At 40.0% G+C, this 25,533-nt stretch overlaps 1 protein-coding gene across 1 annotated transcript in view; it reads left to right on the top strand.

The window, feature by feature from the left end:
• The first annotated feature begins 456 nt into the window (after positions 1–456).
• Positions 457–25,533, top strand: part of TMEFF1 (transmembrane protein with EGF like and two follistatin like domains 1) — a 145,265-nt gene continuing 120,188 nt past the window's right edge. Inside the window, exon 1 of the mRNA XM_027858997.1 lies at positions 457–795. Within this exon, the coding sequence (XP_027714798.1) occupies positions 519–795 (277 nt within the window). The 5' untranslated portion in view covers positions 457–518. The remainder of the gene's footprint in view (positions 796–25,533) is intronic.

The raw sequence follows: 25,533 nt of genomic DNA, 5'->3' as shown, positions 1-25,533 counted from the left end.
CCTCCCTCCCCCTTTTCCGTCGCTGCCTTTGTGGCTTGTCTGTAGCTAAAGCGGCGGTGGACACAAAGGGGAGACACAGAGAGAGAGAGGGGTGGAGAGGAGAGAAGAGGAGAGGAATTGGCCCCCCACCGCCTCCCCGAACCCCCCTTCCCCCATCCATTCCCCCTCCCTTATCCTCGCGCGTACACACATACACACTCCCTTGCACGCGCGCACACACACACGCACACACATACACACATACACGCGCGCATCCACCGAAGAGCGGAGGCCTGGAGGCTCGTGGCTTGCAGTGCTGAGCCAAGGGTTGGGGGCGCGGCTGCTGCTGCGGGGCTCCCGTTGTACTACCGACTCTTGAACACCCGGGAGGGGATGCTGAAGCGCTGCCCCGGGGAGGAGCGGACAGGACGGGTGCGGCTGCTCGGTGGTGGAGGCAGCGGCCGCTCCTCCGGGGTGTGATTGATGCTCTGGGCCTGCTGCTCCCTGTGCTCAACGCCGTCCTCCTCGGGCAGTTAGTTATGGGGGCCGCGGGGGCCGCCAGCGCCGCGGGGACCACGCTCCGGCTGCCCGCGGCTCCCCCGCTCGCTTTCTGCTACACGTCGGTTTTTCTGCTTTTCGCTTTCTCTGTGCCCGGGAGCAGAGCGTCCAACCAGCTCCCGGGCGGCGGCGGCGGCGGTGGCGGCGGCGGGGCAGGAGCGGGCGCTGGAGCAGCAGCCGGAGGAGGAGGGGGCGCAGCCGGAGGAGGAGGAGGGGACTGCCCTGGCACGGGCAAAGGGAAGAGCATCAACTGCTCAGGTAAGCCACTCAGCCCGAGCACAGACACGACCCACCTCCCTCTCGTCTGTCCGCCCGCCAGCCCTCCCCGTCGCGGTCCCTCTGCCTGCGCCCACGCTTCCACTTTGTGGCTCGTAGATTCATTCCCCTGGGGCGGCTGCTGAGAGCACTTGAGGACCCCCCCTCCCCTTGTCCCGATCGGTCTCGTGTGTACGAGACTGTGTGTGTTTGTGGGTGAGAGGGTGTTTGTGTGCGCGCGCGTGGTGTGTGTCAGTGTTGGAGAGAGGAGAGCAGAGTGCGGAGGGGTAGGGGCCTGGGAAGTAGGGAGTTACCTATCCTCTCTCCCCAGGTCCCCACCCCCAGCTGCTGGAAACAAAGAGATTGCTGGGGTTGTAAGTGAGGATACAGGAGGAGGGCTTCCACTCTGTAAAAGTTCCCTCCTCCTGACAAAAGGGAACAGAAAGCAGGAGGAAAGCAGGCCCCAGGACAGAGCATCGAGGGGCATCGAGGCCACATTTTTTTTCCCCAGATTTCTATATTCAGAGGGGCCTGGGCAGCTTCAGCAGGTGCATGCCAATGACCTCTGGATAACTAAACCGCACCCTTTCTCCATCACTGCTAATTTAGCCTTCTCTCCATCTTCCACTTTCATCCTTCTCCCCTGGAGGGGGAAACTGCCAGCGGAATCCTCGTGACTCTCAGCCATTATAACATTTATAAAAACGCAATTCATTTGCTTCTAGTTGCTATGAAGATAGAGGTATTTGTTTGGATTTTTTTTTTTTTTTGCTATTTTATTTGCTATAATGAAGATAATTTTATTTTAGCTACCCTGTGACAGCTAGACACCTCATTAAATCTTTTTAGGGAAATGAGATGTCTCTTTAAACCCCCCCCCTCCATTTTTATGTTAGTTTTGAAGGTCGTTTTTTGTTTTTTGTTTTTTTCGGTTGGAGAAATATTTCTTAAGTAATTCTAATTAAGCAGTGGCATACCCCATCACAAGTGATTCTAACCGTCTCCATAACTTTTATGTTATTTTTGTCAAAGTATCCCTATCACTATAGAAGTATGTTATGGCTTAATGCTTCATACGCGTACTCTCCTTCAAAATAAACACAATAGTAGATTATGTTTATTAATAAACTCATATGTTAGAGTGGAGAATGTTGTGAATGCTGCTGTGATTTTCTCAGTTGTAAAATGAGGGAGACTGAAATTTATTGATCTGTATAGTACCTTTCAACTCCAAAATTCTATTATTTAATAAATATATCAGGTTATGAGCAGAATACATTAATCAACATAATATAACCAATATAAATATAAACAGTATATCTAAAGCTGATCAAATAAAAGTTGCTTTTACAACTGAACAACTCTATGGCTGGAAACAAGGACTTGGATGAAAAAGAACTTTATAGATCACTTTTTGATTTTTGTATTTAAGATTAGGGCTTGGCATCAGTTTGTGTGAAAAAGATCTGGGGGTCTTAGTTGACCACAGACTAATATAAGCCCAAGAGTAAGATGTGTGTGGCTGCCTTTAAAAAAAGTATAATCTTAGTTTTCAATAATTGATGACTAGCATCAAGGACATAGGAAGTAATAGTCTTATTATACTTCGTATTGCTCGGTCACATTGGGAGTATCAAGTTTAACTCTCAGTGCCACACATCTAATTGACCAACTAGAGTGTGGCCAGAGGATAACCATCATGATGCACAAGGATTATGTGAAGAGCAATTGAAGGGGTTGTTTAGCCTGGAAAAAGGAAGTTGAAGGGAGGCATGACGGTTCCCTTCAAATATTTGAAGGACTATGATGTAGAATAAGAATAAAAAAACAATGGATGAAACTACAAGAGAGCACTTTTCTAAGAAAGCATTTCCTGAGAACCCAACAGTGGATTAGCCTGCCTTGTGAAACAGTGATGAAGTGACTTCCTACACTTAAAACAGATGACTTTTCAGTATTTCTGGTCCTTTGATCCACTCTTCATCTTCCAGTCAGTTTCTCACGTTCTGGCGTTATTTCCTTCTACTTGCCAGCCTCGATCCCAGTGTTTAACTCCTTCCTACTTCAGAGCTCCTTGTTCCTCCGACCTTTTGCAGTTCTTGACCTAAGACTCTTCGAACACAGCTAACTCCCATTATCCAATTTCTTGCTCTTGCTCCAAGGCTGTTGCATATTGACGGGAAAATAATGACATCAAGTTGAATTCACACTCAATCTCTGTTATGTCATAGCAGATTGATCTAGCTTCCAACCTCACTGAAATGAATAAAAAGTCATCTGACATGAGTTTCCTTAATTTCTTTTCTCCATTGTTCAAAACTTCTTGGCATTGTTACCTAACTTTATCTTCTTGCTTTTTGGTGAGGCAATCGGGATTAAGTGACTTGCCCAGGGTCACACAGCTAGTAAGTGTCAAGTGTCTGAGGGGCAGATTTGAACTCAGGTCCTCCTGACTCCAACGCTGGAGCTCTATCCATGGTGCCACCTAGCTGCCCCTTCTCTTCCTTTATCATAGAAGAAGAAGTATTCCTATTCTTCACTAACATGAGCCTATCTTTGCTCTTATAGCTCTCGCCTCCTCCAGGACCTTTCTCCAAAAACGATTTTCCTACCTCATACACATTCTCATCCCATCCTTCACAGTTTCAGTATCTCCCTCGTCACTGCCTCTTTTCCCTCTGAGTACAAATATTCCCCCAATTCCTCAGTATTAAACAAACCTTCTCTTAACTCTATTATTCCACATAGTAACCATTACATCTCTTTTCTTTCATAGCAAAACTTTTTAAAAAAGTTGTGTATATCCAATGTCTGTACTTATTCACATCCCATCCTTATGTCAATACCCCATTTACTCTACTGAAACGTACCTCTTAAAATTCACCAGTTGTTTCCTAGTCATTTTCAGTCCTCGTCTTCCTTGACATTAGAGACTTTTCTCTTCTTATCTCATCCTCTTCCAATGAATCCTTGATACCAGTTCCAGACATCTCCCTTATGTACAAATCTGTTCATGCCACTTTTCTGTTAAAAAAAATCATCCTTGGTTCTTATCAACTGATAAAGTTCATAATTCTTTGCTTGGCATTCAAAACCTGCTGTAAGTAGGTTTCAAAGGTACCTGTAAGTACCTGTGAAGGCCTGGTTTTTATTATTCTTGTCCTATACTTTTTGTTGTGGTATAGACCTGTAATGAGAAACTCAAATAGAAATAGATCCCTGCTGGCTGCATATTGACCTTGTTCAGTTGTTTTCACTCATGTCCAACTCTTCATGACCCCATCTGGGATTTTCTTGGCAAAGGTACTGGAGTGGTTTCCTTCTCCAACTCATTTTACAGATGAGGAAACTGAGTCAAACAAGGTTAAGTGATTTGTCCAGGATCACACAGCTGATAAGTGTCTAAGGCCAGATTTGAGCCCAGGTCTTTCTACCTAAAGACCCTTTACTCTACCCACTGTGCCACTAGCTGCCCTAGGTGTTGGGGATACAAAGAAAAAAGTTGAAACAGTCCTTGCCCTCAAGGAGCTTACATTCTAATGGGAGAGACAACATGTTGGTAAATAGGTACATAAAATATAGATACAGAGTAGGTGGATTGTGGCCTCTGAAGGGAAGGCACTTCTAGCTGGAGGGAACCAGGAAGGGTCCACATCAAATGTCAAGTAGTCAATTCTATAAGTCCCCCTATTGATTACTCTGCATTTCAGTTATTCAGTCTCATGGGCTTAAATGCAAATGGCATGCCCACAATACTTCTTTCTAATATTTTCCCCCAATTCTAGTCATTCCTACTCTTATTATCTTGTTCATGTATGACCCTGTCCATTCCAGTATCCTCACTGGAACTCTGACTCTATTGTCAACAAACTGCCCTAATCCTTGAACTTCTTAAGCAATATTCCTTCTACATCTTTGCTTTAATAGGAGCCTAACTTTCCTTCAGGACAATCTTCTCCATTGGCAGCCTCTCCTTACCAACCCCCTTCAAACTCCACCAGACTTCTTTATTAGAGTGTAAGCTCCTTGAGGCCAGACAGTGTTTCACTTTTTCTTTGTATCCTAAGTGCCTGGTGAACTACCTAGCACATAGTAAGTTCTTAATATATGCTGTCTTGCTTCTGGGACTCACAGAATTAGGAAGAAGAATGGATAAAACTTCTTTTCCCCCACTGCTCCTTTCAGACTCTTCTTCTGCTACCATTCCCCAATGACCCCTCTGTTTTTTGAGGCCCTTGCAGTATATATTAGCCTCACCCCTCTTCCATCTTCAATGCTGTTGTCACAAGGGTGATCAGGGGAACCTCTGGTTTGCTGGACAGGGGCACTTCCCACACAGTTGGACATGAATTCTGGCCTCTTGTTGAGAGGCAGGTATCTTATTGAGATGGCACACACAACTCCTGATTGGCCCCCAGAGTGGGGAAAATTGCAATGAAGATGATTAATGACAGTTTCAGGGAGATAGACTCTTTTTGAGGAACCTCTCCCATCTATAGCCTTTAATTAAAGTTATAGAGAAAGTTCTAACCCTCTCTTTTTGGACCCATCCTCAAAGGGACTTTTCCCCAGCATCTTCTGTCTCTTATGTTTCTATCGGAGGGGGGGGAGGGGAAGGGAGAGAAGGGAAATTTCAACTCCATGGGAAGTGTACCAGCCCAGTGAATCAGGCATTCCCCTGATTATCCCTGCTGTTATCTACCAACCTCCAGATCATCCCCTCTACTTTTTCAGTGACCATAGTGACTGACATGGCTTCCCTCTCAACAACCACTTGACATTGTGAAAACATGATTCCTCTACTTTGTGCCCTTTAACAAACTTTTCTATCTCCCTTCAGCCACACACACAGACCATGACACCTTTTGGAATCACAATACCTCCACTACATGGAACTGTGGGATCTTGCTATTTGAGCACAGTCCCTATTCTTCTTTCACTCACACTAAACCCACTCCTTACCTTTACCATGAATCCTCACTCACCCAGTCCTGATCCCATAGTTTGTCACTTTGTTTTATTAGCTACTCTACTTGAATCCATTGGTCCATTGATCTAGGAATCATTTGTTCACCACTATTTGGTTTCTCTTTTCCTGCTTCAGAGGCCTTGAGTACCATGGGAGAGAGTCGCAAAGTCAAACTGATCACAACTGCTGCAAATTCATGGTATGAAACCTTAGCTGCACCCTCTCAGCTGTCTGATAGTCCTAATCTATTCTTGTGGATTCTTTATTCCACTCCTACATGACAGCATGGTGTAATAGAAAGATGACTGAATCTGGAGTCCAAAGACCTAGGTTTAAATTAGAGGTGTGCTGGAGTCCACTCTCTATCCTTTTTTGAGTTATTTTCATTGTGAGCATTTGCACCTCAGAAATCTCAATTGCTACAAATCAGGGCTTGATTTATTGTTTTGTTGATTGCCTAGACTTATCAGTGTGTTAACTAGGCTTAAGACTGTGTTAATAATGTAGATTAAACTTAGGAGTGTGTGTGTGTGTGTGTGTGTGTGTGTGTGTGTGTATGCATACTTCTTCAGCCCCACCCCCACTCCAACTCCAACCTCGGTTGTTAAATATTTACCAGCACACCATTGTATTGCTCAATAAACACTGCTTGAGTTCAGCAGGAGTGCAATAGAAACCTCAGGGAATGAAAGCATAACTAGGCTGGAGGCTTAGTGACTGTAGGCTTATAATAGTAATAATAATGATGATAATAATGATAGTAATAATAACTGCAATTTATATAGTGCTTTAAGGTTTGCAAAATACTTGGCATCCATTGTCTCATTTGTGCCTTGAAACACCTCTGGTTTAAGTCTTGACAAGGTCACTTATGTGACCTTGGGTAAATCTAGGAATCTCTTATTTTCTCACCTGGAAAATGATGAGGTTGGACTAGATGACTCTAAATCTACCTCATGAAATCCCTTAGTGACTTCCAGGCTTTTTCTTCTGGCTTCTCACCAACCATACTTTTCCTCCCCATACTTAGAGCAAATGATCTAGCCTCCTACTTACATTAACTCCTTATGTCCTCCTCCATTTTTCAAAAATTTCCAACATCATCATTCACTCACTCTGCCTCTGCTCTTGATCGTGTTCTAGGGAGCAAGTTAGGTTGGCATAGTGGCTATGGCACTGGGACTGGAGACAGGAAGACTGGAATTCAAATCCAGCCTCAGACACTTACTGTATGATCCTCAACAAGTCACTTAACCCTGTTTGCCTCAGTTTCCTGATCTGTAAAATGAGCTGGAGAAGGAAGTGGCAAACCACTTCAGTATGTTTGCCAAGAAAACCCCAAATGGGGTCATGAAGAGTCAAAAATGACTGAACAACAAAAACAAAAAGCAATTAATAAATCCTTCTTTCCTTCCTCCCCCCTTCTCCCTTCCTTCCTTTCTTCCTTCCTGTCATGTTTCTTTCCTTCCTCCCTTCCTCCCTCATTTTCTTCCTTCCTTCCCCCTTCCCTCCCTCCTTCCTTCTTCCCTCCCTCTTTCCTTCTCTTCCCTCCTTTCTTTCTCCCTTCCTTCCTTTTCTCTTTCCTTCCTTTCTTCCTTCCTTCCCTGTTAGCACATCTTCCCTGATCCCCACCCCTCCATCACTTCCCAATTAGTAGCAACTTTCCCCCAACTTACATTCCCCATTGTTCTGTAACTATCTATTGCATTTATCATATAATGTTATGCGTTATACTTATATATATTGCTATCTTATGCCCCTACTAGATAGATTGTAATCTAAATGTTGTACCTGACACTAAGCACAGCACTCTACTTGGGGCAGACACTTAATAAACATTTGTTATTTTATACTGAGGCAAGAAAACCCAGTACTTATTTAGCTTGATAGGATACATGTGCAGAGGTCACAAGCAAGAGCAAAAACAGTCAGAAAGAGGGCAGAGCAGTAGGTTGGGGATGGAGTGAAGGCCTTGAATGCCCTTCTAAGTAGTTTGAACTCTGCTAGGTAGTTGGGAAGCCTCTGTGTGTAATAAATTGTTTTGGAATTTTTCTTATAAGGGTCAAGGTTTTCTGTTAGTTTTGACTAGACTTGTGATTTCCTGGGTGAATGGGAATTATTCTACCAGTACAGATTGGCACCTTCTTTGGGAAGAAGAGAGTTACCTAGAATACTGAGGAGTTGAATGACTTGCCCATGGTCACATAGCCAGTATGTATCAGAGGTCAAATTTGAACCCAGGTCTTCCTGACTTCAAGACCAACTCTCCATCTATGCCAGATTCCCGCTCTCGTAAGTGTCAAGCTGACCAAACTTTATTATCTTGATTCTGCTTTTCCCCTCTTTTGAAAAATTTGACATTTGCTCATCTCCATGTGTCTGGTTGTCTTCTTAGCCATGATTTCTCTTTTTTTTTTAAATAAGGAATTTAACTTAAAACAATAATGGAGATAATAAAATTTATTTCTAACAAAACTTTCAAAAATGACATATATAAATGTCTAGAGATCAAAGGTAAACTCTTTTTAAGGCAGAATATATTAATTTTCATTTATTTCTCTAATGCTGAGCATAGTACTTTGAACTTAGTGGGTACTTATTAAATGTCTATCAACTTTAATCCAATAATAATAACACCCTATAAATTACTCTTTTCTTCTGTATTCCTTTCCATTGTCTTTGTCCATTCATCCTATTTTGGAGACATATTTTGAGACATATACACACAGAAACATATATAGACATATATGTACACACATATATGCACATACATATACATACACACATATATTCCTTCTATATAGAGAGGCAATGTGCATAGTAGATAGAGCTGTATGTAGAGTCAAAATGAGCTGAATTCAAGCCCCACATCTGACACCTGTTTGGCAGCTAGATAGCACGGTGGATAGAGTGCTGAGCTTGGAGTCAGGAAGACCTGAGTTCAAATGATGCCTCAGATCCTTACTTGTGGCCATGGGCAAATCATCTATCTGCCTTGGTTTCCTCAAGTGTAAAATGGAGATAATAATAACACCTACCTCCCAGTGTTGTTGTGAAGATCAAGTGAGATACTATTTGTTAAGCATTTAGTATAGGGCCTGGCACGGAGCAGGCACTGTGATACATTCTAGCTATAATTAGTACTATTATTATAGCTGTCTGGCACTGGGCAAGTCATTTAAATCTCTCAGTGCTTCTAAGGAACTCTCTAACACTTTAAGTTACAAAACAGTTGCTGTAGATCAGCAGGAGTTTCCTTACTGGCAATTCCCTAGATCAATGAAATCACAGGTTTGGTCCAAAAATGAAATATTTCTTTTGTATAGCTATAGTCTCCATTCAAATTTTAATTCAATGTCTTATCATCGTACAAAGGGAACTTGGGGTTTCTGTAGGTCCTACCAAGCTGCAAGTATTTCAAGAACAGATCCTATGCTGGATTCTGGATTTTGTTTGAGGACTAGCATGGCTAAGTTTGAAAAGGTTCGCCGCTTCATGGTTGGCCTCCCTGTGGTAAGTTTTTTGGCCCTAACCATTCACTATTCATTCATTCATTCAACATGCTTTTATTTTAAGCACATATTATATACAAGGAACTGTACAAGTTACTGGGAATACAAAGAAAAAAAATTAAACAATTTCTGCCCTCAAGGAACTTACATTATCTTAGGGGAAAACAATAGGTGCACAAATATGTAGATACAAATATATATGAATATAGTAGGGTTTTAGAGTTGATACTGGTTCCTTCTGGAAGGCAGTAGCCTTTAAATGTGGGGGAGGTGTCTACCCTAAACATATGAAGACTTCCCCTGGTGGAATGGGCAGATGAGAACAATTTGTTCCAATGGCCAAGAAGGCAGCTGAAGCAGGTGCTATGGAGCAATTAGAATGGAAGACAACAAGGTCATCCACTGCATCCTAAGCAATCTGTAGTTATCCTGACTTTTGTCCCACCACAGGACTTCGGTGACTCTGGAAGAGACAGTGAGGCCAATGACTTTGTGCAACTCTGTCTCACTTAAATCCAATTCTCACACATCAAGACGTCACCCCTTGATGTCATTGATCCTCTTCAAAAATTAAGGACAAACAACAGCCTTTAAATATGTCACTGTCCTCAAAAAGTCTTCACTAAGCCCTGTCATCCCCTTAAATTATTGCCCTGAATCTTCCCGTCCTGTCTCAGCCAGACTCCTTGGAAAAACTGTCTATACTTGCTGCCTTTTCTTCTTTTCTTTTCACTTACTCTTCAACCCTTCGCAATATGGCTTCTGAATTCATCACTCAGTTGGATCTGCTCTCTGTGAAGTTACCGGTGATCTCTCAATTGCCAAATCTGATGGTCATTTCTCAGTCTTCATCCTTCTCGATCTGTCTGCTGTATTTGACAATATTGACCACCCTCTTCTAAATATTCTTTCCTTTTTTGGGGTTTTTGTGATACACCTCTTTCTTGATTCTCCTATCTGGCTGACTGTTCCTTCTTAGTTTCCTTTGCTATGTCATCAACCGTACAATAGCTCCTAACTGTGGATGTTCCCTAAGGCTCTGTCCTAGGTCCTCTTTTCTTCCTTCCCTACACTGTCAGTATTTGATCAGTTCCCGTGGGTTTAATTATCATTTCCATGGAGACTTCTCACAGATCTCCATATCTAGTCCCAGTCTCTCCCTTGAGTTTTTACGTCACACTACCGATTGGCCATGTCAAATTGGATGTCATGGAGACATGTCAAACTCAACATGTCTAAAATAGAATCTTCCAAACTTTCCTGGTTTTGTTGAAGGCATGAATATTCTTGTCTTCCAGGTTCTTAACTCTAGTGTCTTCCTCAACTCCTCATTCTCCCTTATACCACTTATAAAATCAGTTGCCAAGTCTTTCCATTTCTGTCTCTGCAACATCTCTTGCATCTGACCCCTTCTTTTTAACTCACATGGTCATCACCTTCACTCAGGTTCTCATCAACTTTTGCCTAGACTGTGACGTAACTGATATATCTGCCCAACATCTCTTTGCACTCCAATTCATTCTCTATATAACTACCAAAGTGACTTACAGACCTGACAATGTCATCCTCCTATTTTGTAAATGTCAATGGTTCCTTAGTGCCCTTAGGATCAAATATAAACTCCTCTGTTGAGCTTTTAAAGTCCTTCACAACCTTGTTCCAACCTATCTTTTCTGCCTCATTATACATGCCCTCCCCTTCTTGTAATCTCTAGTCCGGCCAAACTGGAATTAGTAATGTTTCTTACACAAAACACTCCATTTCTATGACTTTTTATTGACCATCACCCATGCCTGGAATTCAGTCACTGTTCATAGAACCCCACCTTCCTTTAAGATATAACTTAAGCACCACTTTTTCCACAAAGCCTTTTCATAATCTCCCCAGTTGTTATTGCCCTTCCTTTCTAATACTTTTATTTATTTTGCATTCATCTTGTAAATAATTACATATCTGTTTTCTTCTCTAATTAAATGTAAGCTCCCTGAGAGTAGGAATGCCTTAGGATTTTTGTATATGTGTCCCTTAGAGTACTGGGTCTGGAGTCAAGAAGACTTCTCTTCCTGAGTTCAAATCCGACCTCAGACACTTATTAGCTGTGTGACCCTGGACAAGTCACTTCACCCTGTTTACCTCAATTCCTCATCTGTAAAATGAGCTGGAGAAGGAAATGGCAGTCCACTCCAGTATCTTTGTCAAGAAAGTCCCAAATGGGGTCAAGAAGAGTCAGACACGATTGAATAATAACAATAACATATAAACCCCAGTGCCTAGTACGGTGCCTGGCACTTAGTAAATGCTTTTTGATTGATTAACTGATTTATACATTCCATGTGTAATTTACATGAAAATTGAGTGGATTAGATGATTCACTACATTAATGTTGCTTACACAATGCTAAGCACATGATAGTCCAAGTGTCTAAAATATATGCGGAACATGATAAATATGTGTAAACATTACAATAGCACATGAAAGGAGAAAAGGCAATGACATACTAACAAAATAGCAATTAACATTTTAACAATACACATGTAACACTATACATACATATTAATATACAAAGCCACATTAGATGTAATTTATTAGGAAGTATATTTGGCTACATTAATAAACATTTTTTCCTTTTTCTCCTGCAGTATTATCCTGGTCAGAGACTGAATGGTTCTAGTTCTTTTGTGACCTGCTAGACTTTCTTCAGGTATAACTGAAGTTACTATAGACTGAGTATCATTAGCTTACATAATTACTTCACATTATTTCATATAGGTATTGCTTATTGGTTGTAATTTCCTTTTTAAATTGTATTATGATATTCCACTACTTCAATATGCTATAGTTTATTAAGGTATCTTCAATTGTTGGATAGAGAGGTATTTTTTTTAATTACAAATATTGTTGTTATATTTTTGAACAGAAAGTTCTTTTCTACTGTTGCTAATATTCTTAGAGTGTATTTCGTACAATGGGATTATTGGCTTAAGAACATGATTTAAAAAAAAAAAAACTCCTCTGGTATACTGCTAGATTGCTTTCCCAAATGATTATATCACCTGTTTCTCCATAACCCAGTTAGCATTGATTTTTATTTATGTTTGCCAATATGGTGGGTATAACACCACAAGGTTTTTTGATTTGCAGTTCTTTGATTGTTAGGGAGTTTGAATATTTTTTCAAGTAATCACTCTTCTTTCTAATACCTTCCCTCTGCTGATTATCTCCAGTTTTTCCTGTATATAATTTGTTTGTACATAATTATTTGCATATTGCCTCTGCCATTAGACTGTGAACTTCTCAAAAGCAGGGACTTTGTCTTTCTATCCCGAACACTGAGCACAGTGCCTGGCATGTAGTAGGCATTTAATATATGTTTATTGGGACAGCTGGGTGGCCCAGTGGATAGAGCACTGGCCTTTGAGTCAGGAGGACCTGAGTTCAAATCTGGCCTCAGACATGTAACACTCACTAGCTGTGTGACTCTGGGCAAGTCACTTAACCCCAATTGCCTCATCAAAAAAAATGAATGTTTATTAACTGATTGTAATTTTTATGCCCTCCTTTGAAAATTGTTCATGTTCTTTAATCTATTAGGGACTGGGTATCCATGATTTCTCAAAGATTAATGATAGTGTTACCCAGATCACACCTATAAATTTTTCCCCCCTTGAATCCTGAGATGTAATTCAGCTGGTCCTGGAGATTTGAATTAATTGAAATTCTTTTAATATTTCTCTACTAACTTTTTTTCTTTTTCCCCTCAATCTCTTCTACCTTTTCAATCCTTATCCTTTCTGACCTATCTGGAATATTTGATAGTGTTGATACTCTCCTACTGCATATTCTTCCCTCCTTGGCTTTTTGTGATACTGCTTTTTCCTACTTCTCTCCATACCTGTCTGATCTTACCGTCTTAGTTTCCTTTAATGATTCATCGTTCTTACCATTGTGACTTACAAAAAGTATGAGAGACATAGTTTCTGGGTAACTAATCATGTTAGCAATAATTAATAAAAGGGGTCAATGATACTCTTGAATGTCAAAGACCCCTCATGGAGCCCACTTAACACTTGTATGTCCTTGGAAGAGTGGGTGTACCTGAAGGTGGGAATCAACTCTGATTGGTTAACAAGTAATGAGAGAATGAATGTTATTATGAGAGGTGGACCTATTCTAATGAGGGACTGGAGGACTCTGTGATTATGTCACTCATGGACAAAGAGAGACTATCACAAGCCAGACCACCCCCAGACTCAGGCAATCTACCCTGCCTGAGTGGAACACAATGGGACAGAATTCACCTTAGATTAAATTCTTTGTAAGGTTCTCTAGTTGGGTTGAGACAACAACTCCCATCCAGGATTTGAAAGGCATGGACCCTGGGGACTTGGACAGTCTAATCCCTCAACAATGTCCTTCAGATTCTGGCTAGGCCTAGTAGAGTAGGAAGGGAGAAAAAAACTGAATCTCCCCAATAATTGGTTATTTGATAATCATTTCTCTCACCATACCTACTAACCATGGGAATCACCCAAGGCTCTGTCCTGTGCCTTTTTATCTTTTCTCTCCACACTCTCTGACTTGTTGCCCTTATCAGCTCCCAGGGTTCAATTATCATCTTTATGCAGATGATTCCCAGATCAATATATACAGCTGAACCTCAATACTGTTTCATAAATGGATTATTGGACATTTCATAAACATCTTGCACTTAGCATGTCCCAAAAATGGAACTCATGAACTTTTCCCCAAAACTAATCTGAAATAAAAAATAAAAATAATCATATTATGGTTGAGGGTGCCATCATCCTTCCACTTACCCAGTTTACAACCTTGGAGTTATCATTGACTCCTTACTTTTCCTCTGTCTACATAGTTAGTCATAAAATTTCATTATTTCTACCTCCAGAACATCTCCCAGATAATCTCTTTTTCTCCATTTACACTGTCGCCACCCTGGTTCAGGACCTCATCACTTCTTTTCTGCATTAATAGGAATTAGCCTTCTATTTGGGCTACCCACCTTAAGCCTCTGTGTGGTCCAATCTATCCTCCACGGGTGATGCCTTGACTTGTGTGTGAATTGGTTTTAAGTGAGGCAAAGTTGCACAAAGTCATCAGCCTCACTCCCTCACTCTCTCTGAGTCACTGAAATCCAGTGGCAAAATAAAAGTCAAGATGAGTAGTGATGGCCCAGGATGCAGTGGATGACCTTGGCAGCTTTGATGTCTGACCATGCTCTAATCATTTCACAGTGCCTGCCTCAGCTGCCTTCATATCTGTTGGAACAAATTGTTCTCATCTGCCCATTCCACCGAGAGATGTCTTCACATGCTTGGGGATAGATATCCCCCTAACTCACTGATGGGTTTGAGGCCTGTCAGTTACCCCAAAACCTGGTTTAGCCTGCCTGCTGTGATGGTTTACTGGGCTGTGGCTACTGTACATGCTACAGCTTCTTAGAGCCACAGGTGAGAGTTGAGTGCCAGGTGGACACCAAAGATGGATGAGCAGCCCTGAAAAGGGCTCAGCAGAGACACTGGTCCTCCCTAAACACCTGTGCAACTCATATTCAAGTAACACTTTATCCTAGTGCACTCTCTGTCAACACTACTTTGTAGTCTTTTTGAGTATAGTATGTGCGTCTGTATATATATAATACTGTATATGTGTGTATATATGTGTGTGTGTTGATATATATATATATATATATGTTATGTATATGTATATGTTGTCTTCCCCATTAGAATGTAAACTTCTTTAGGGCAGGAGCTATTTCACTTTTGTCTTTCTCTAACACTTAGCACAGAGTCTGGGCATAGTGAGTTTAAGATAAATGTTTCTTGATTGATTGGGATTCAAGGTCCTCTTAACAATGTTTGTTCTACTATTTCAGTGTAGGAGACTATTCTTTTTGATGTAGAAAACAGAAACAAATTAAGAATGGAGTTGTTCTGCATTCTTTCTGCTGTTAACAATATCACATTGTCATCCTCAAGCAGTAAGACTTTCCTTTCTTTTCTTCATTTTCTTGTTCTAAACATAGCTGAGAAAACTCTGCTTTTGCCACGAGCAGTTTTTGCAAGCTTTGACTTTTTTTTAGACTTTAACCTACCTCCCATCATTTTCATAGGTTTCTGCAACTCTTTGACATTTGTCTTTGGTGATATGCTTATTCTGTTATCTGTGTTCTTTTAAAATTTGAACTGTGCACGCTGCATGTTGGGGCAATGCTACAGGAGACATGCACAAAAAGATTGTTAATAATTCAAGGGAACATAAAATAGATGTTAAGGGAGTTATATGCACACAGTGCTACCGGAGTTCAAAGGAAGGGGAGAGCATTGTGAGATAGGACAATTGGGAAAATTGTCATAGAGAGGAAATAGAACTGAAGATATTCCTTGTAGTGGAAGAAGAGAAGAGAGAAAAGGAGAGGAGAAGAAAGGAGAGGGGAAGGGAGGAGAGGAAGGGAGGGGGAGAGGAAAAGGAGAGAGAGGGGAGGGAAAAGAGAGAGGGAAAGGAGAGGGAGAAGGGAGGGAAAGTGAGAGGAGGGAAGGGGAAGAGGGAGGGGAAGGCAGAGGGGAAGGGAGTGGCGTGGGACAGAGAGGGAGAGGAGATTCCAAGTAAGAGAAATATGAGTGCAGAGTCTGGAATACAGATATTATGTTTGGGGAACAATGAGTAGACCTACTTTACCTGTCTGGTAGAGGGTTAAGGTAGAGGAGTGATGACAGTTAAGGAGGTTTTGGGACAGGTAATGGAGGACCTTGGAGGTCAAGTTAAGGACTTGTACATTATTCTTTAGGTAGTAGGAAGACAGAATATTTTTTAGCAAGACAATGGTATGATCAGAGCTTTATCTGAACAGGGTTCATAGGGAAGTGGTATATAAAAAATGGTTTGGAGGATTGAGAGACCAGGGGCAGAGAGACCAATTAGGAGATTATTAAAATAGTCTAGACCGGGGTGGGGAACCTGCGGCCTTAAGGCTACATGTGGCCCTATTTTTTCTTTTTCTTTTTCTTTTTAGGCAGTTGGGGTTAAGTGACTTGCCCAGGGTCCTACAGCACATGTGGCCCTTTAGGTCCTCAAGTGCAGCCCTTTGGCTGAATCCAAACTTCACAATACAATTCCCCTTAATAAAAAGATTGTTCTGTAAAACTTGGACTCAGTCAAAAGGCTGCACCCAAGGACCTAGAAGGACACATGTGGCCAGGCCACCCCTGGTCTAGATGTAAGGCGATGAGCTCTGGACTAGGTTGGTGGTTGGTCAGTCAGTAAGCATTAATTAAGTACTTATAAGGTTAACTGATTTGCCTAGAGTCACACATCTAGTAAGTCTGAGGCTGGATTTGATCTCAGTCTTCCTGACTCCAGGCCCAGTAGTCTATCCACTGTGCTACCTAACTGCCCCTACATAACTACTTATATGTATACACACACATGTATACATATATACAGGTGTGTGTATATACACACAAATACATACATAGTGGATGGGTAGTATTGTGTTAGTGTGAGTGGAATAAAAACATTGAGTCAAGAGACATTTTAAGAGTCAGTGTAGTGTAATGGAAAAATCACTAAACTAAACTGGCTCTTATCAGCTGTATACCTTGAGCTAAGCTGCTTTACTGTTCTGGGTTTCAGTTTCTTTATATGTAGAATGAGAGAGGGTGGAGTGGGGACTAATGATCTTGAAGGGCTCTTTGGCTTTAGCAATTCTCAAATTGTAATAGATGATTAAAGGGCCAACTCAAACATGACTACAAGGTGTCCTAGCTGGGAAACTGAAGCGATGGTGGTATCTGAGGCAGAAAAGGGGCAGGCAGAGTAAATGAGTGGGAGCTAGAAATGACTATAACTCTGCCAGGTCATTCTTTGATTTGTATGTTTTGGCCAGTTTCAATCTTTGAAAAAGTGTATCTCTCCTTTAACTTTTGAGCCTGGTCACCAATTCCATGGTGTAGTAGAAAGCTGGCTGAACAGGAAGTTATGGGACCTGAGTTCGAATCCTGACTCTGTCACCTACGATCTGTGTAACCTTAATCAATCAGCAATCATTCATTAAGCGCCTGCTACATGCCACTCACTATGCTAGGTATACAAAGACACAAATGAAGCAGTCCCTGCCCTCAAAGAACTTACATTTTAAAAGGGGAGACAGTGTGTGTGTGTGTGTGTGTGTGTGTGTTTGTATATGCACACATATATATGTGTGTATAGATGTAGAGATCTATATCTCTATTTCTATATATGAATATACAAAACAAAATTGCATTGTAAAAGTAGAGGAGAATGGAAACATCTTTTACAGCTGTGGATGGGGGGGCATTTTGTAATTAGACACAGGATAACCTCTCAGAATCTCAGTTTCCTCATCTGTAAAAAGTTAAGGGGCTGGACAAGATAACTTCTAAGGGCTCTTACAGCTCAAGATCTATGATCTCATAATCTTTTCTTTGGGCAGTTCCTGTTTAGTAAGCTTATTGCTTTCAGAAAAAAAAGGGTGTTCATTAATGGTAATACTACTGATTTCTTTTTTTTAAATTTTTATTCATTTTGAACTTAAATACAAAAAGACAAAAAAAAGAACATTTCCATGTACATGGCATAATGTAAAAAGAGGATTCAATATAAAGTCATGAATTTCTGTTTCAGTGTTTACCTTTTAAAAAAACCTATGTAATAAATACTACACATCATTTTCAAAGCTACCCTGCTTTTCTGAGCTTCCTTCTAAGTTTTCTTTTGTTCTCTGCTGTGCATTTTTTATTTTTTTCTCTGTCCCTCCCTACCCCACTCTAGAGAAGGCTCCCATTAGACACAAATATGTATGTATGTATATATATGTGTGTGTGTGTATATACATATTACATATATGTATATATATATATAACCATACTATGCATATTTCTATTTATCAATTCTTTCTCTCGATGTGGATAGCATCTTCCTTCATTAAGTCCTTTATAGTTGATTTGAGTATTTAGAATACTCAAAATGAATTAGTTGTTCAAAGTTGTTCTTAGAACAGTATTGCTTGTTACTGTGTACAGTGTTCTCCTAGGAATACTACTGATTTCCATAGCCTTGTCTGCATAGACATAAAAATCTTTCCATATCTATATGTTATTGCTTCAAGTGATTTTTCCTTGTATATATCTTGCTTGTGTCTAGTTGTACATGTGTTATCTCCTTCATTAGACTGGGAGCTCCTTGACAGCAGAGAGACTTTTTTTTTCCTTTCTCTAATCCCAGAGCTTAGCACAATGCCTGGCACATAGTAGGTGCTTAATAAATGTTTGTTGACTCCATTTCTGGGAATCCAGAGAAAGTTCTTTGCATGGGTTTTTCTTTATGATAACTTCTGTTATGTGCTTGGTGATGAATTCTTCCCATTCATACTTATGAGAGATCTAGTCTTTCATTTAAATATTTTATCCATTTGGGATTTATCATGGTACAGTTATCCCTTCCACACTGAGACTTTCCCCATCATGGTTTTGATATATCTCAGGTCAGCTTAAGAAATCAAATGGGAATTTTTTTTCATTAATAAATTTATTTATTTTTAGTTTTCAACATTAACTTCCACAAGATTTTGAGTTCCAAATTTTCACCCCACCTTGCCCCTCCCCCCACCAAAAGATGGCATGCATTCTGAATACCCATTCCCTTAATCTGCCTTCCCTTCTATCTCTACCCCCCCTTATTCCCTTCCCCTTCTATTTTCTTGTAGGGAAGGATAGATTTCTGTACCCCATTTCCTGTATTTCTTATTTCCCAGTTGCATGTGAAAACGTTTTTTTTTAAACATGTGTTTTTAAAACTTTGCATTTCAAATTTTCTCCCTTCCTTCCTCCCCACCCACCCTCATTGAAAAAGCAAGCAACTCAATATAGGTTATACATGTGCAGTTATGCAAAACACTTCCATAGTAGACATGTTGTGAAAAACTAACTCTATTTCCCTTAATCCTATCCTGCCCTCCCCCATTTATTCTATTCTTTCTTTTGACCCTGTTCCTCCTCAGAAGTATTTGCTTCTGATTACCCCCTTTCCCAATCTTCCCTCCTCTCTATCATTCCCCTACTCTTTTGTCCCCTTTCCCCCCTATTTTCCTGTAGGGTAAGACAGATTTCCATACCCAATTGAGTGTGTATGTTATTCCCTCCCTAAGTCAAATCCTATGAGAATAAGATTCACTCATTCCCTCTCACCTTCTCCCATTTCCCCTCCACTGTAAGAGCCTTTACTTTTCTGTTTTTTTGTGAGATAATTTACCCTGTTCTACCTCTCCCTTTCTCCTTCTCCTAGTATAATCCTCTCTCACCCCTTAATTTTATTCTCCAGATATGATCCCTTCATCTTCAACTCACCCTGTGCCCTCTATCTATCTATCTATCTATCTATCTATCTATCTATCTATCTATCTATCTATCTATCTATATACATACATACATATAATTTTTTTCCTCTAACTACCCCAATACTGACAGAGGTCTCATGAGTTACAAATATCATCTTTCCATGCAGGAATGTAAACAGTTCTACCTTAATAAGTCTCTTATGATTTCTCTTTCCTGTTTACCTCTTCATGTTCCACTTGAGTCTTGTATTTGAAAGTCAAATTTTCTATTCAGCTCTGGTTTTTTCATCAAGAATGCTTGAAAGTCCTCTATTTCACTGAATGACCATTTTTTTCCCCTGCAGGATTATACTCAGTTTTGCTGGGTAGGTGATTCTTGGTTGTAATCTGATCTCCTTTGCCCTCCAGAATATTATATTCCATGCCCTGCAGTCCCTTAATGTAGAAGCTGCTAAATCTTGTCAAATGGGAATTTTGAGGGAGTTTTGTGGAAGTCATAGAGGACATGTGAAGTCCAGCAGACAACACAGAGCCTATGACCAAATACTTAACCCAAATTTTACAATAAGGTATTGTAAACATCCTATGAAAGAAAAAGAAAAAATTGAGACTTCTTCACTGGTCTGAAGGAAGGGCCAAAACTTTTTCTTTGGATTTTTCAGTTAATGGAGGTGCTACACCTCTAACCACATGATACAGAAGGGATAACTGTATAATATGTAAGATGAATCTCTAGAAGTTTTTTCCCTAGTTTTCCCAGTAGTTCTTACCTAATAAGGAATTCCTTTCCTTATAATTTCTCTTCTTGGTATCAAAAACTACTGTCAAGCACATTTGTTTCTAGATCTTTCTTACCCAGACTATTCCACTGATTTACTTTTCAATATTTCTTCCAGTGTCAGATAGTTGTAATAATCACCCTCTTCACTCTCTTCTTACTGCTTTCCTATGGATTAATATTTTACATAGCTTCAAAAAGATTGAATTTTCCCCCACTTTGCCTACTAGCCACAGTGCTCTGTATTTCTGTCCATTCACAGCTAAGCTCCTTGATTATCAAGTTCTTTTCAGCTGTCTGCTTCCTGCATTCTATCCCTCTTTTCAGTCACCTTTAGGTAAGGTTCAGTTGTCCCTTATTATATGGACTCTGTGTAGATCAAGGATTACTTTGTAAATTTTATTTTATTCTGAACTTAAGAAATAAAATAGGCATTTTTATAGCAGTAGAATAGAAAAAAAAGATGATTGTACATGAAACTGCAATTATATTACATACAACTTGCTATTCTTTTTAAATATATAATGAAGTTATCATGTAAATTTCTTTTTTTTCCTTTTTTTTCTTCCCTCCCTACCTTCTTGCCCCACCCTGGAGATGCCTACCATTAGACACAAATATGTATATATGTAAAACCATTCTATACATACTTCCATTTATCAGTTCTTTCTCTGGATGTAGATAGCATCTTCCTTGATATGTCCTTTGTAGTTAATTCGGGTATTTATAATAGTCAAAATGATTTAGTCACTCAAAGTTGTTGTTAAAACAATATTGTTGTTACTATATACAATGTTCTTTTGGTTCTGCTCATTTCACTCTTCATTATTTCGTGCAAGTCTATCCATGTTTTTCTAAGATCACTGAGCTCATAATTTCTTATAGCACAGTAGTATTCCATTACATTCATATACCACTTGTTCAGCCATTCCCCAGTTGACAGGCATCCCCACAATTTCCAAGAGAGCTGCTATAAATATTTTAGAACATGCAGGTTATTTTCCTTTTTCCCAAATCATCTTCTTAAGTAAGGGTCCACAAATGTCCAAAGGGGTCTTTGGATAGATTTCAGGTGGTCTGTGAACTTGGATGGGAAAAAATACATCTTTATTTCAATGTAATTGGTTTCCTTTGTAATATTTTGTATTCTATTTGTGCATTTAAAAACATTTTGAGGAGTCTATAGGCTTCAGTAGACTGTCAAGGGGTCTACAACCCAAAAAGGGTTAAGTACCTCTGATGTAGGCTAATTGAATATTTCCATGTTGTCAATGTTACATGCTTCTTGACTTCTCTGTGACATTTGATGCTTTCTCTTCCTTATTATTCTCTCTGAGCCTGTCTTCAATTCAGTTAAACTAAATAAGTATTATTAAGATTCCAATACAAGCAAAGTGAGTTCAGTGGATAGAGGTCTAGTCTGGGAGTCAGAAGGACTGGGGTTCAGCCTGCCAGCTGGGTGACCAAGGGCAAGACACTGAACATTTCAGTGTGCCAGCTAATTCTCTAAGACCATTCGTTTGCTGAAAAGTTGGCATCAGTGAAAGGAGTTTCCTCACTATAATTTCCTACACAAGTGAAATCACACCCTACCCACCCACCCCCTTTAGATTGTGCCAGACACCGTACGAGGTGTTGGAGAAATAAAGACAAAACTGAAAAATAGTCCTTACCTTCAGACAGCCTGTACACTACTGGAGGGTTACAACATGCAAACAGAAAAATAAATACAGGATAATTTGAAAAGGCAGAAAGTGAAGTGCTAGCAACTAGGGCAATCAGGAAAGATTTCTCCATTTGTAGAGTGAAAGGAAATAATGTGAAATAAATTTGGAAAGATAAGCTTGAGATAGGTTGTGATGGGTTTTATTCTAGAACTAATAGATAGTTTCCTTTCAGGGGCAGGGGGACTATTCGTTTGGAATATTGTTAAATACTATTGGATATGGGTGATGTGTTGATTGGTTTTTCTAAACTACTTTTTTTTTACTTCCTTTTTTATTTTTTGGTACAAAGGATAGCTTTCTGGGCATAGGAGGATAAGGATAGATTCAGAAATGAAGGTGATGTAAAAACAAACGCTATCAATAAAATTGAAACAATAAATACCAGTCCTGTATTTCTAAGGAAGATATTTGGGTAGAGAAACACAATGAAATGAAAGATACATTTTTAAAAACCTTAAGGTTGGAAAAGCAAACTAGAGTCAGATTTTGAAAGGCTTTGTTCTAGGGGTAATAGGGAGCCACTGAAAATTTTTGAACAGAATAATGACATGGTAAGATCTATGCTTTGGGAAGAGGATTTTGGCAGCTATGTGGAGGATGGATTAAAGAGGGGATAGGCTAGAAACTAGGAGACCTATTATAAGGCTATTGCAATAGTCCAGATGAGAGATGATGTGAGTTTGAATAGGGTGACCTTCTCTCCACTTACATGGCCACTGCCTGAAATCTAACCTTATCATTTCTTATTCTAAAGCACAGGTATGACTGGGTTACTCGCCTGTCAAAATATCTTCATTAATCTTTCCATTGTCCTCTTTTTCTCCAATATATTCTATTTGCTGATCCTAGAATTACTTTTGGCTGTATCCATTTGAAGACAGGACTCCATATTGGCTTCCCAATGTTGTCACATCTATTTCAGTGGAGTTAAGTTGCTAACTTCAAGCTATAAACTGTTCAAGGTAGGGACCGTTTCTTTTTAACTTGAATCTCCCACAGTGCCCAGTCTACTCTTTCATGCAGTAATATTTGGTACTCACCCACTCCAGCTTCCTATTGACAGTGGTGACTGTGGTGGCCTTGGAGTCTAGCCAGAGGTCAGCATCATTTTGGCATAAATGTTCTTTGTGCTTGAGTGGATTGGAGGTAGGGAGAATAGGCTCAGAAGGATACCCTCTGGGTTGGTTATGAGCCAGGAAGTGCCATAGCTCACCCACACATAATATGCAGCACTTTTGGAGAACTCCCCAGTGAAAGCCACATAATCTCTTATACCATAAGTAAGTTATGTTCAACTTTCCACAACCATTTATTATCTTAGTGATTTTTGACACACTGAGTTCTGGGTCAGGAAGAGACTTTTTCCCCCTGGATTCTCAGTTGGACAATGGCCATATCAATTTCTCCTTCTGTCGGTTGCTGTGCTGATGGCATGATGTCAGCTGTCCTCTAGTATCCTGTTTGCAGTAAGCATCGATATAATATTTTGCTTATATACTATTTGTGCAGATGGGAAATGTTGGATTTCTCTTGGTCCAAAAATAATCAATGAGCTGGCATTTCATTGGCTCAGAGATTGTCCCTGAACCAAAGATTGCTGATCACCTTTTAGTATTGCTGGGGAGAAGCCAGCTCCAGCTGGGAGGAAGGAAGTAAACAACTGGAGGCAGGAGAACCCAACATCATTTGAAAGAAATAGCACTAAACAATCTCCCCAGGCAGGGCCAGAATTACACAGAACATTGCCAGAGAACTAAAGGGAGATCTCTGAGGAAAGGAAGCAAACTGCTCTTTTTGAAAGAGGAAAATGCAATTCCGTTCCAACTAAGCCCATATTCTCAACACAATAATTCTCAATAAGCATGTCTTCACCACAGGCTTATGCTAAAAACACATGCAGTTATATATAGACACAGCAATATATGTTCCCTTTCTCCCCACCCCCACTACAGATACCCACGTAAAGATAGAACACATGGACATGCAGAGACTTACAAATAAGTACACTGATTTAAATAGACAAGACTAAACCAATACATACACAAGAGAAATGAATATACAGGTATAAAAATTACCAAATACATACACGTGGATAGAAATATATATGTTCAAAAGAAAAAGAGGGTTCGTGAATGAGTTGATGGGAGAGTAGATGAATGGATAAGTAAGTGGTAGAAGGTAAGGACTGGATGAGAAAGTAGATTGATAGATAGATTATAGAAATAATGTCTGGACAGGAGAAAGATCAAGAACCTTCCCTGATCCTCCAATTGGTAAGGACTGTCCCCCTCAGACTTCACATGGCACTTTGTTTCTTAACTATCCAATTTACTATACAATGAAATGTGTATTGTAGTTATTTCTGTTGCCATCTTCTCCCCTGCCAGATTGTAAGCTCCATGAGGATGGGGACTATGTTTTATCAAAACATTATATCTTTCCCTGCACCTAGTATAGTGCTCTGCACATAGGAGACACCTCATAAGTGAATGTCTTCTATGTTGTATTGTCAACTAAAGTCCATTTTATGGGTTCTCCACTTGATTGTTCATTACCACAGGAAGGAATAGTATGATAATACAAAATGGTGGTTTCTCTTATTCATTATACCAATTCCTTTAAAAAAAGAGAGAAAGAGAAAGAAGCAGATTACTTAGGGACCCTCTTGGAGAACAACAAGGTCAGTTAGTTAGTTGGTGATGACTTTCTGTTTCTTCTTTCTGGATGCTCATTCTTGGCAATCCTTTTTGTAGTTGCCTATCTTATACCAGCATGTAATAATGAGATTATTGGGAAGAAAAACATAATCTTCTTAGTTAAAAGAGTAAGATGATCTGGCTGAATATTTATCTGAAAATAGGGGCTTCTTTAATATCTCCTGCCATTTCTAGGTTGATACAATCTTCAAAGAGAGTTGGAAAAATGCGATGGAAATCACTGTCTCCTCCTCTTCCCTTACTATTCTTCATTCTCCTAGTTGTCTAATAGTTTTTATTAGGCTAGTACAATGGACAGGTAAATAAGGGCAGGGCAAAAGGTGGTAGCAATGGAAGGAAAATTCTGGAATTGAAAAAGTGCTGCAAAAACCACTAGAAACATAGTTGTGATTTTTAATTGTGTATCTCCATTCATCTTACCATTTAATATTTTTCCCTCTCTTAGCCCCCAATCCTTCTTTCCAAAGACAGGGAAGTTGTTGGGAGAAGAGGTGTATATTCAACACTAGGCATCTATGTTTGATGCATTCTGCTTCCATTCACTACTATCCTTTGCCCAGTCCCCAATCAAAGGTCTGTTCTTACTCTCTTTCCTCACAATCTACCATTCATGATCTGTCCTCTACAGATGGAGTTTATTTTGCTTATAATTAATCCCTCTCTCTT

Source organism: Vombatus ursinus, unplaced genomic scaffold (genome assembly GCF_900497805.2).
Source record: "Vombatus ursinus unplaced genomic scaffold, bare-nosed wombat genome assembly UNPS02014158.1, whole genome shotgun sequence".
Taxonomy (NCBI): domain Eukaryota; kingdom Metazoa; phylum Chordata; class Mammalia; order Diprotodontia; family Vombatidae; genus Vombatus; species Vombatus ursinus.
The sequence above is the reverse complement of the archived record's forward strand: the minus strand, read 5'-3'. Positions and strand labels throughout refer to the sequence as shown.